At 37.5% G+C, this 12,803-nt stretch overlaps 1 protein-coding gene across 3 annotated transcripts; it reads left to right on the top strand.

Moving 5' to 3' along the window:
* Positions 1–2,789: 2,789 nt before the first annotated feature.
* si:ch211-214p13.9 (cell surface glycoprotein CD200 receptor 1-A) lies at positions 2,790–8,581 on the top strand. Of its 3 annotated transcripts, XM_061053479.1 has the most exons (7): positions 2,790–3,199; positions 4,315–4,368; positions 5,017–5,322; positions 6,621–6,887; positions 7,043–7,139; positions 7,233–7,275; positions 7,675–8,581. In XM_061053479.1, the coding sequence occupies exons 1-7, from the start codon at positions 3,130–3,132 to the stop codon at positions 7,762–7,764; spliced, it is 927 nt and encodes a 308-aa protein (XP_060909462.1). In that variant the 5' UTR covers positions 2,790–3,129; the 3' UTR covers positions 7,765–8,581. The 3 variants fall into 3 exon arrangements, with proteins under 3 accessions (XP_060909462.1, XP_060909461.1, XP_060909463.1); XM_061053478.1 differs by lacking the exon at positions 7,675–8,581 and having other exon boundaries at positions 7,233–7,633; XM_061053480.1 differs by lacking the exons at positions 4,315–4,368; positions 7,675–8,581 and having other exon boundaries at positions 7,233–7,633.
* The last annotated feature ends 4,222 nt before the right edge of the window (positions 8,582–12,803 follow it).

Raw genomic sequence — 12,803 nt, 5'->3', positions numbered from 1 at the left:
TGTTTTAATTAACTTGTTCCTGTGTATTCTGCTGTTGTGTGTTCATCCTCTATAAGATTTTGTATAAACATTTTTTGTATGTTTTAAATTTGTCAATAAAGACGGATAAAAAAAAAAAATCTCCTCTGACGAAGGCAGAGAGAAACACTTGTAAACAATCAAAACATTTTATAACACTGACAAAAGCCTATAGGGCTGAAACATGTTTGCTTCCTTCAGCTTCTGTTAACTTTATTATTAAAAGTGTAATAATTTATTGCGTTGCTGACAATTGGAAGTTATTCAGCCTCACAGTAACAACTGAGGAAAATACATGGTTATTATTGGTTATTGGTCATGGTTATTGGTTATGGTTATTGGTTATTGGTCATGGTTATTGGTCATAGTTATTGGTTATTGGTCATGGTTATTGGTCATGGTTATTGGATATTGGTCATGGTTATTGGATATTGGTCATGGTTATTGGTCATGGTTATTGGTCATGGTTTGGCCGCAACTTGTTGTTAGTGGATGAGAGGTAAACAGAAATTGAGTGCAATCATTATAACTATTATTATAATTGTTCAAGTGAATAGAAGCTCCACAAATGAGGGATAAATACAAGTGTTTCTTTGATGAAACAGCCTAAATTACAAGTCTATTTACTGCTCAGAGACAGCGGAGAACTCAATGCCACTCTAAATAAAAGGTATATCTCGGTAAAACCGTGCAAATCACTTTTATAACAAGCCGTTTTGCTGTAGGTTAATAAACACAGTATCCTGTTTTGCATTGCCAGTAAATAAATGGAAAATAACGCGGCGTAAAAAGTGGTGTTTGATTGTCGGTTGTTGTTTTGAACCGAAAACGTTCGGAAAGTGTAAATTTGGCACTTTGGGGCCGCCATACTTTGTGACGTGTGCCTGGCTGAGGCTCATGGGTAACGTAGTTGTAAAAGCTTTTCCCCCGAACTAACACTTTGAAAGACTCAGGCCCTTTCCGAATTACATAACCACACAAATATCCATAGATGGACCCTCTATATAGACTGTCAGTAATAGACATTTACGGAGAGGGAAGTATAGCCTACTTCCGGAAAACTCGGTTCCGTCCATGATTTTTTTTTCTTTTTTTTTTTTTAAATCCGTCTTTATTGACAAATTTAAAACATACAAAAAAATGTTTATACAAAATCTTAAAGAGGATGAACATGCAACAGTAAAATACACAGGAACAAGTTAATTCAAACATAAATCAAGACTAAGGGGAATTATATATAAAATGAATAAATAAAAATCTATCTTTTCCCAAAAGTATGATTTTGAGTATCAGGCAAATATAAGCAGACAACCACCCCTCACTGTTTCTCAAGGCAACCTTGTAGGCCTATGCGTAATAATGCTCTTAAAGAAAGCCAGGAAAAATCAAATGTTGAATTGGTGGATCTAGTTGAGCCTTTATTGAGCAACTATATCCTCTACATAGCCCACCAGCCTTTGTGATGTGTTGGGTTTGCTGAGATCAGGAGGTGAAAAGCATTATTCATGTCAAATGGAATGATAGTTTTATTTAACTTGTACAAAGAGGTGTCAGTGTGAGTTTTAATTTTAACATGTATGGTTAGCTGTCACTTCCAGTCTGATATGAAGAACGCATGAAGTCATTGCTCTATTTGGTACAACTGATCTGTATTTTCTTTGGCGTATTCAAATAAATTGTAGGTTTTAACAATTTTTTTCTGAACCCTTCAGGGCAGATTTTCTACCAAACAAGGGTAATTCTGACATCAACAGGAAGTTTGTGTTATCAAAGGGAAACAGTGCACACACAAAATATGGCACTGAGACTGTGTCAGTCAACTTTTACATATTTTTCTAACCCTTTTCTAATTTGAGGAACAACAGCTGAGGAACCATGCGAGAGATTTCTCAATTCTGTGGAAAAGATAGTTTAAGTGCTAAGCGTGCCAGCTCACAGTCAGCTGAACTTCTCCTGCCTAAATGTGAAATAAACACCATCTAATATTAGATCTCAGGAAAAGGAGAACAGTCTTGTGACGGATTACTGCAAAAAATGACTCCCTCAAAATAGTGTCATATCTGTTTTTGAAACAGTTCGAAGATTTTATTTTTCACTAGACATAGCAGTTTAACTGTTTTTTTCTGCAGCATGCAGGAAGAGTGAGCGTACACAAAGCAATAGGAAAGGCTGAGTTTCTATCAGGCGGTTTAACGATAATAGATATTATCAGGATGCCTCAGTTCAAGCATAGCCCACTTGCAAACCACGAACTCCACAGCGAGCTCGCACATCAAAACCACATTATGTACCGCCAATAACTCTGAAATGAATTGTCAGCTAATCTGTGACACACAAATAAAAGTGGAGTCAGTGATACTGCCTATACACCCACATAAACATTTTAGAAACAGGACATGTCAGAAAGTCAAACAAGCAGATAACAGACAAACAAGCTCCTTTTGTCAAAAACACAATATTTCCCCTGAAATCTAAAGTCATACACAGTGACATTCATGAAAGCTAATTACTTCTGCTTTGAAAATGCTGATCTTGAAGAAGAAACCACATTAGTTATGTGTACCCCACATATCAACACATTCATATAAAGCAAGGCGTTCAAGCCAAGTTATAAAATATATATTTAGACGTATTGTGTTTGTGGCTGTTTTGTTTGTTCTCTAGCTTTTAGTGTTGCCTTTGTGAAAGGCTGATCATGTGAAAGGAAACTGGTGTGTTGACTTATCAGACGTCATCCTGTGTGGTAGACAGAGGCAGATGTTTAAGTGGAAAGTAGTTTGTGGATGGGGGAAGAAGAAAAAGAAGAAGAAGGGAGGGATTAGTTAGTCAGATGTTTTTGAATGTATTTTTTTTGTATCATAAAGCCTTGCCAAAGCATTTTTGAGTTTAGTTCTGGATGTGGTGGAGAACCCGTTCTTAGCTCAGAGCTTACACGGTTCAAAAAGAGAAAAAGGAGAATTATCTACTTCAGTTAAATGACATGATATCTCACCGCCAAACCAGTTTGGTGTTAGTGTTCAGGATTGAAGATTAAGTGAAGGACTTTTTTTTAACTGGAGTGAGAGGACTATACGTTGACCAGTTTGCAGAGGAGCCAAATCACAACAAGAGATGGCGTACACGATGTGGATATATGTCGTGGTTATACTCATATTGTCTGAAGCGTGGGGCAAAGAGCCAGGTTTGAAATCATTTATTTATATTCTTTAACAGTATGCTTAACCTGACTATCTATACGCTTGTAAAAAGGAGGCACAAAGCTCGCTCTGGATGCTGCCTCTGTTATATGCATTTTGAATCTGCATACTGTGTTTCTATGTATTGTTTCCTTTTCACCACTGGGTGTTAAAATATGAAAAAAAATTGCAAATATGTGTAAGTACAATGATCGGAAACGTTAATGTATTGCAATAAAAGTATTTTTTTTAAAAGTTGTTGAGATGCTAACCTCCACAATGAACTCTTCATGACTTAAATGCAGAGCTGCAGTTTCAAGTCTACCAGTTGTGGTTTGTTTAGACCTTGTAGCACTGAATGGCCATGATTGTGATTTAGTTTCAGAAACTTTCAAAATAGGTTCAAATGTCAAAATAGTTAATTTCTCTGTATTCTGGGACGTGTTGGTCGACCCCTTTTTTGAGTCGTAAACTGTCAAAAGTGTGTAAGTGTGTAGGTGTCAGCTCTGAGATTTCTGTCAAAATGTGACTTTGACTCACAGTGTAGACAATACAGTGGAAAGAACAGAGAGGTGTGCTGAAAGGAGCGGATCTGTGAGGAAAATTTTAGCTGTATGAAAAGGTTACCCCCAGAGTTTCTGAATGAATATAAAGTGCCACTTGTTGCTTCAGTGGAAATCGTGGTCTTAATGCAGGAGAAACATGATGATGCAACTTTTCTCCACTGTGGGGGGTTCTGAAAGGTGGAAGAGACACTTCTGTTTGAGGTCTGTGGTTTTTGTTGTAGCCCGCTTCATGCATGGGGGCTTTTTGTAAACACCTTTAGAAGTAAACAAGTGTGAGACCTCCTGAACGATCAGCAGTGAGTGAAATGAAACCATTTCAGAAAATAGTTTCTGTCAGAACTAGTCCTGCTGCTGTTAGTCATGTCATATCAACTTGTTCTTATACAGTTTTACACCTTAACTACTTTTTCTAAGTAACAAACTAATGACAGATTAACCACATTAATTTTTTGCTCATTGGATTAAACATTTTAACCACTAACTGCTGCTTTTCTGCTGAATAACCCCACACTGTTTTTACTAAATTTCCTTGAACCCACCTCCGTCTCCTTCAGGATCTAATCAAAACACATCTGTGATCACCAGCACTTCTCCTCCTAAAGTTCATGGTAAACTTATCTCCCCTTTTTTATATTAAAACACGAGTCAATCGTTTTTTTTTATGAGACTATAAATGCAACCAGACCATGTCTTTTTAATCTTAGTTCAGATGTCAGAGTTTTTGACTCAAAGGAATCAGCAAATGTGCTTTGAAACATGAAGAAAAGTTTAGTCTGACTTTTTATTTTAGATGATATCGTGATGTAAATATGACTGATAATCATGAGAGTGTAACTTAACTGAAAAAGTTGGACCTGTTAGTTGAAAGACTTGATTTTAAAATGACTGTTCATAAGTTTTTGTTGATCTAAAAGTGAAACTAAAGTGATTAATTTTGAATGTTATTTTGGATCAAACATTAAGTCACTTTGCATGTTTTCCTCATAGAACAAATCTTAACACACCTTTTATATTGTTTTAATCTGAATGGCATACGGTATATTATGTTTTTATTTTTCGCCATTCAATTGACCTTATCTTATTATTTTATCTCTATTGTAATTTCTTGCTTTATTTAATTAATGTAAACATTTTTGTTTTTGAACTTTTTGCTATTTTTACTAATTATACTACTAATTTTGAGCTGCTGTAACAAAGAAATTTCTCCCAATGGGGATCAATAAAGTTGATCTTTATCTTTATCTTCTTCTTGACAGTTCACAGAAACGCATTGTTCAACCAGGGAAGGGATGTGAACCTGACATGCAGCGAGAGGACATGGAATGAGACCTTTTATATAATCTGGGAAATAACGCTGAAAAACAAAATCTGTAAAATATCCTTGAACAGTGATGGGGGAAGTGAAGACTCCTGCAATGACGGGAAGTCACTTCGAAACACTTCCAGCTCTCAGTCATACCTGCGCATCTCAAAATTCTCAAATAACGACGTGGGGGTCTACAAATGCCAATCGCCTTACCGAGGAGGAACCGTGGATGTTATCATCAATGTGAATACGACAGGTAAGATCTTTTTTTTCAAGATTTATTTTTGTGCCTTTAATGTAGAGATAGGACAGTGAATAGATTCAGAAATCAGGGAGAGAGAGAGAGCAGGGAGAATGACATGCAGGAAAGGAGCCACAGGTTGGGTTTGAACCTGGGCTGCCTGCTTGGAGGACTACAGCCTCCATACATGGGGCGCGCGCACTAACCACTGCACCACTGCACCACCAGCGCACCAGTAAGATCATTTTCACTTTAAATGGTGATGGGTTGACATCGCAGCATCATATTAATAAAGTTTATCAAATCAAAAATGAAAATATTCTCTTAATGACTTTTGGCCTTACTTAGCAATGTTAATTTTCCTAATTTTGTTAAAGCATCTGTGGGGATCTTTCATTGTGTGTTCATTTTGGCAGCCCTGTGAACATAGTTTCCTTTGCTTCCCTGTCATATCTCAGGCTTCTTCAAACGGTTTTATTTTGAAATGTGACCATCGTCAAGCTGCTGCTTTCATTTTTTACGTTTTCTCTCCGTCCCCTGGCTTTTCTTTTCTACGACCCTGAACCCACTCATCTGCAAATGTTCACCTCTCATGAGTGCTGGAAATTTACTTATGTTGCATTTGTAAAATTGTACATAATCTTGAAGATCCTGAAATTACCAGCATGAAACCAAAACAACTCGCGCTGCATTGTTGTGTTAGCATGCTAATGCTAGCGATCTTTATTATGCTGGTATCTTCACACTGCATGTAAATTTACCTGAAATGAGCGTGATCTAGAAACACAGTTAAGCAGTGAGTACAGTATGTTATTCTTCTTTTCTCTAGTCCCTCAATTAAACAACTTTTATACACGAGGGGAGGAGTCAGCCGGCCATCTGGGCGATGTAAACAAAGTGAAGATAGGACTCTGAAAACTCTGAAAACATCACAGACAGTGGGACTCGGGTGTTACACCCATTGTAGACAGTCATGACTCAGAGAGTTATTTTCAGAGGATATACTTGATTTATATTATATTTAAGTATAAAAAATCACATATAAAGACTTTAAGGTTTCACTGTTACGGGCCCCCAACAATAACTTCTCGTGTATCATTTTATCTTCAAACAGTGCTACAGGACCCAAATTTTCCTCTGAGGACAGTTTGTGTATCGAGTTATGAATATTGACCACAGAATCTGTACATTTCTCAAACTTTCAAATTTCTCTACATAGTGCACCTTTAATATTTTTTTATGTGATTAAGTTGAGCACACCTTAAGACAGACTTCTGAGTCTCATTTCTGCTGTTCTATCTCTCCTTATTCAGTTCTTCCCACTGTGACTATGTGGGTTGAACATGAGGGCAACAAGACGGTGGCAGTGTGCAAGGCTGGAAGAGGAAATCCTGCCGCCAACATCAGCTGGAGCATCGCTGGGAACTGGTCTGTGGACTCTGTTTCCACAGAAGACGGACTTTTTACAGTAGAGAGTCGTCTGTTACTCCCCGAGGGAACAGACGCAGAAAACATTAACTGTGTCGTCAGACATTCCTGCTGGGAAGGGGAAAAGTGTTTCAGCCTAAACCACATACAAGGTCAGAGTTTTGAGATTTAAATACGTCTAAAAAAAACACATTCAGCGTTTAAAAAAATCATACACAGTGTTAACATCAAATGTCAAAACCAGAAGAGTGTTGTTTTGGTGTCTAGCAAATTATTAACATACACAATCTTCCCTTTCTCACTGTAGGTAATGTTCTTTGGCTGCTCATTCTTATTGTTGTGATAATCACAGTGATGGTGGCGGGACTTTTATTTATTGCACAAAAGAAACTAAGAATGTTGAGGTAAGAATTATAAATTGAGAAATGAATTAATTTAAATAAGTGCTTGCTATCTTTTCTGTTTGTTTACTTAGATGTGCACTTTTTTTTTTAAAGGCAATGCCAGCAGTCTGACCCCTCCTCATCCAAATCTCCACCAGTAGGTTATCTTTCTGTAACTCTTATAGTTTATCTTCTCTTTTTATATATATCACATGTAGCGTATAATTCTAATTCGGGGCACCAGCTTAAAGTATAAGCACAAGATAACTAACCTTAGTTAATTAATTAATCTATACATCTATCTCATATCATCGGAGCAAATTCTCAAGCAGTTGAAACCATTAAATTACACAGACAAAGTACTGAAAGTTTATGGTTTTAACTGCTTGAGAATTTGCTCTGATGATATGAGATAGATGTATAGATTAATTAATTAACTAATGTTAGTTATCTTGTGCTTATACTTTAAGCTGGTGATCCGATTTAGAATTATACGCTGCACACACATTATTCAACTTTGTTCATTACACCTCTCTCTGTTTCTTTTTTTTTTCAGACAGAGGATGTGGAGGAAGTGCAGCCGTACGCCAGCTATGTTCAACGAGTGAACTCTATCTATAACTCATCTGCCGATTTGTTCACATAAGATTCCACACGTTACACACACTCGCTCACACGCTGCATCTGCAAATGCGTCTGTTTCTCATTGTGAGAAACTGAAGGCTTTGAAACTGAGATGTGTTGAAATAGTAAAGAGAGATGTGAAGGTGTGATAAACTTTGATAAATATGGAGCCTAATTACTGATGGAACAGGGGCTGTACCCAACGGCCTCAAACTGGCTCCAAAGCACAGAACATAAAACCAGCACCCTGTGTGTGTGGGTGTCATGAAGAACATGACCTAATGAACTGCTGTATAACAGAGAATATCATGTTCAGCTGGACACTGATTCTACAGAAAGACATTTCATTGACTGTGATTTTTATCTCGTTTTTTAAGGATATTTTTGGGGCAATTTTAGCCTTTATTGGACAGGACAGCTGAAGAGAGACAGGAAGTGTTGTGAGGGGAGAGTTGGGGACGACATGCAGCAAAGGGCAGAGGTCGGATTCAATAACTAAGGCTGCTGCGACGGGGACTAAAGCCTCTGTTCATTGGGGCGCGCGACTCAACCACTAGGCCGCCGGCAGCCCTTTTATCACATATTTAAGCACAGTGTGTGAAGAGTTGTTCATCGTTTGTTTGTTATATCGCTGAGGTCAAACTATTAAAAGTGTTAAGAAAAGAAAAAACGCTGTTATTTAATGATTCAAGATAATGTGTGTATTATTTAAAGTTCTCCTGTTGTGTCTTTATTTATGATTCAGTAAACACATTAATCAAGAATACACCAGAACACATTCATCTACATCTATTGAAGCTCTACAAAATAAAAACCTACATTGATATTCATCAAGAAAATCAGGTGATCAGATTGACTTATTTATTTTTTGGATGCTGATCACACTGTTTTTTTTCAGTTTCATAAGTGTGGGAAGCGGCCATATAACCATTGTTTTCGTTTCCTTTCCTTTTTTGCCTTTTTTTTTTTTGTTACTGTGGTTACCATTTATAAGAAATGAAGGGTCAATGTGACTTTCCCAACCTTGTAAATTTGAGTACAAAAGCACGTGTTAGCTGTTTATCATCTTCAGTTTGTCAAATGTGTGATGATAAACATTACTGAGCTAATGACTATTTACACTTAAGTCTTTATTGTAGTACTCTTACGATGAGTATAAACTCACTGATGAGAGGAAGAGGAAATGGAAACTTTTAATATGAAGTGTTTCTGCCAAATAAGGTCTATTCTTGGCAAGCTACAAATGACAGAGCAACAAGTTGTAATAAGTTTCATATTTATTGTTGGGAGCTTGAAACCCTTATTTAGTGCGTAGATTTTATGGTACTGTATAATGTGTTTCTTCACTGAGATTTATTCAGTTTGATTTCTACATAGGGACACTGTACTATGATGTTTTATGTAGTTAAATAAAGAGAGCACTTAAGCTGCTTTTTTTCCATTTAAAGTCTTTATATGTGATTTTTCACACTTAAATATAATATAAATCAAGTATATCCTCTGAAAATAACTCTGTGAGTCATGACTGTCTACAATGGGTGTAACACCCGAGTCCCACTGTCTGTGATGTTTTCAGAGTTTTCAGAGTCATATCTTCAGTTTGTTTACATCGCCTGGACGGCCGGCTGACTCCTCCCCTCGTGTATAAAAGTTGTTTAATTGAGGGACTAGAGAAAAGAAGAATAACATACTGTACTCACTGCTTAACTGTGTTTCTAGATCACGCTCATTTCAGGTAAATTTACATGCAGTGTGAAGATACGTGCATAATAAAGATCGCTAGCATTAGCAAAAAAGGTTGCACAATTTGTTTGCCATCAAAATAAATTACTTTTTATTTGCAACCAGTCAACAATCCTAAATGTTGTAACTGACAGTTTCTCACAAGCAAGTGGTTTTAGTGTGTCACAACACGGAAAAAATTTATTTACCTCAGTTCAGAAGTAAACCTACGCCCCGTCAAGATTAGTACCTCATCGCCAAATACGTGTATGAAGGTTTTTTGTGGAAAAATAAAAAGTGGCCCTTACTCTATTCATATTAAAGAATGCAACCTGTTGTTGATACAGTAAAAACACAATAGCTTACAACTTATGGTAGAAAAGTGGGTGGAAGTATTCGGATGAATCAGATCATAACTTAAGAGAAGGGGCTTTAGAGAGCATACATTTGGATGAATCATGATGACGTGGAGTCCCCCAGGGTTCCATTCTAAGCCCTGCTTAATTTATTCTGTACATCCTTTCTGAGTTAAACCAAACAAGAAAATAATGTTGCATATTAAACTTATGCAGACAAGTCAGACTGATGTAGTTATTCACCTGAGAATTACTATATATACTTATCACCAGAGGTTAGCTTGTGCTAGCTTGCTATATTATCAGCTTTTCCATCACAACAAATGTAATATTCTCAGGTAACTTGCAGTGTATGTACGAGCAGTAAATGTATATGCTATGTCCTGCAGTGGGTGGGCGCTTCTGGTGGCTGTAACACTGTAACACTGGCTCCCAGTTACTGCTCACATCAAATGTAAAACTCTGCTGCTCGATTACAAAACAGAGACAAAAACGTCGCCTCCTTACTTTAACTCTCTGATCCAGGTCTACACTCCCCCCCCCCCACTACGCTCTGCTAATGAAAGGCGTCTGATCCAACCTTCACAACAGGGTCCTAAGTCTCTGACTAGACTCTTCTCCTCTGTCGCCCCCCCGGTGGTGGAATGAACTTCCAAACTCCATTGGATCTGCAGAGTCCCTCTGCACCTTTAAGAAAAAGCTAAAGACCCAGCTCTTTCATGAATACCTACTAACTTAATGATGATGGTCTCCATATTATTGATGATGATGATGGTAATGACGATGGTTTTTGTTTGATAACGACGACTTATAAGATGGTTTCTATACTGATTAGAGCTCTCAAGAACTGCCCTCAATGTTGTGCTTTGCCTCTGGTCACTTCCTGTCAGCACCTGTGTGTCCAATCAGGCTCAAAGCTGATCGTTTGCTCTTACTGACATTGTTCCCTTTTTTCTAGATCCTTGCTTGTGTTGTACTTACTCTCTGATGTACGTCTCTTTGGATAAAAGCGTCTGCTAAGTGAATTGTAGAATTGTATGTGCACAGGAGGAGGGGCCCAATTTGAATGTTTACATGCTGTGACGAACATTGCTGCTGACTCGTTAAGATAGTGAAGGAAGTTGTAATTCTTCTACCACTGATCTTGGTAATGCACCTTTCGTGCGGAAAATGAATTGAATGGAAAACTTAGCTGTTGTAATTATAAGGCTTATTGAAGAGACGACGTAAAGAGATGGTCTGTTTCACCAATGTCTCTTCGGGGACGGGCTGAGGTGTTAAAAAATGAATCTTCTGCTAAGATGCCCATGCCGTTTCTGGCAAACTGGTGCAAGAGAGATACAATCTGTGTTCTCATCATTTTTGTGAGTTAACAAGAAACCATAAATAAGCTGAGTTATTAAACATGATGAAGATGCTTTTAGCTACTGTGCTGCAAACCAGTGAAACCAGTTGCTCAGTTGCATTATGTGTCAGGAATCTTGCCTTTGGTGGTAAAAGCTACAGATTCTCACCCAGAGGTTGAGTTGCCTTTTTAAAGAGGTCAAATCTGATAAGTATTTGTCCCCTTCTTTTATTCTTTTTTTTTTCAGAATAAAGGGGTTTGGGAATTTATGCTTCATTATTAATGACATAGAGACGGGATGAAGTTCTCAGCCTTGTATCGCTTTACAAGCAAGTTTAAGTCACAGATTTTCCAGTAAAAATCTAGATGTGGTCTACACTTAAACAGGAAACGTGAGTCTTGATATGTAAATGGGTTGGATGGCGCACAAATATCTGACACCAAATTTTGTTTTTGATATTATCCACTACACCTTATAAGACATCATTTTTACCACAGGTTCCTGTTTACCCATCATAATCATCTTCACATCTGCCCATAGATTAACTCTCAGAATTAGGTTGAGCTTGAAGTGCTGCAGAGACAAAAAAAGCTGCATACTCATCATCCACAGTGGAAGCTCTGGTTGCTCTTGATCTTTTGGTGATGCTGTGGTCACTAAAGGAATATGTTTTAACATATAAACCTTATCACCCTTTCTTTTCTTTTAAAGGACTGAAGTGCGCTTAAGGCCGCAGCCGGATTTTAAGGCCAGGATGTTTCAACTTCCTGCTGGACTCCTGAGTCACTCGTGGACAATTGAACGGGTTGCAAATGGAGATTATCAGTCTGTGCACAAACAAAGGAGAACTCAAATCCCCAGGCAAGAAATAACAAGCCCTCTTAGCAATCTTAATGACTACACAGTATGTCTCAGTTTTTGGAATAACGGATGACCTATATATTATAGTCTCTCTTTAAAATTACAAAGAAAAGATACAAAATGCAATACTTATACATTTGAACATTGTTAACCTTGATATTTTATCCCATACTGAAACCCCCCTCTATATTGCAGGGTGGTCTTCAAAAATATATTCAAATAACTGAATTTCAAACATGCAATAATCGCAATTAAAAATGTATTCATTTGACAGCCCAAGTTAAAAAAAAAAGTGATAAAGTAATTGTATCCTTTTTTCTATGTACACATTGATTGGGTATTTTATAATACAATGACAATTTTCACAGTGTTAATCATTGTTGGTGTTGTATTGTTGTCTGACAGATAATTAACAAACCTTTGTCTTTATCTCCCACTGAAGGCATGACTTTTCCCTGGCTGCTCATCTGCACTGCTGTGGTAATCACCTTGTTCTGTCAGGATTATTATTTCTCAGGCACAAGAAAACTAAAAAGGTAAGAACATTGTTAGTCCTTATAGCCATGCTGTTTGTATGCACTTCGTACACTAGTTTAGCTGGCCTGAATGTGCAAGCATGCAGAGCTTCAGTCTAGAGCTCAAGTCACTGAACATGTTGTGTCCACCTCTTGCAAGCGACACTTAACCATCCAAACCTTCACAGTAGTTCATCTTTCTGTAAGGCTGCACTTGTATGTGCTCTTCACTGCACACTTTGTCAAATAGACAAAGAGACT

The sequence above is a fragment of the Labrus mixtus genome, chromosome 13 (assembly GCF_963584025.1).
Source record: "Labrus mixtus chromosome 13, fLabMix1.1, whole genome shotgun sequence".
NCBI lineage: Eukaryota > Metazoa > Chordata > Actinopteri > Labriformes > Labridae > Labrus > Labrus mixtus.
The sequence above is the reverse complement of the archived record's forward strand: the minus strand, read 5'-3'. Positions and strand labels throughout refer to the sequence as shown.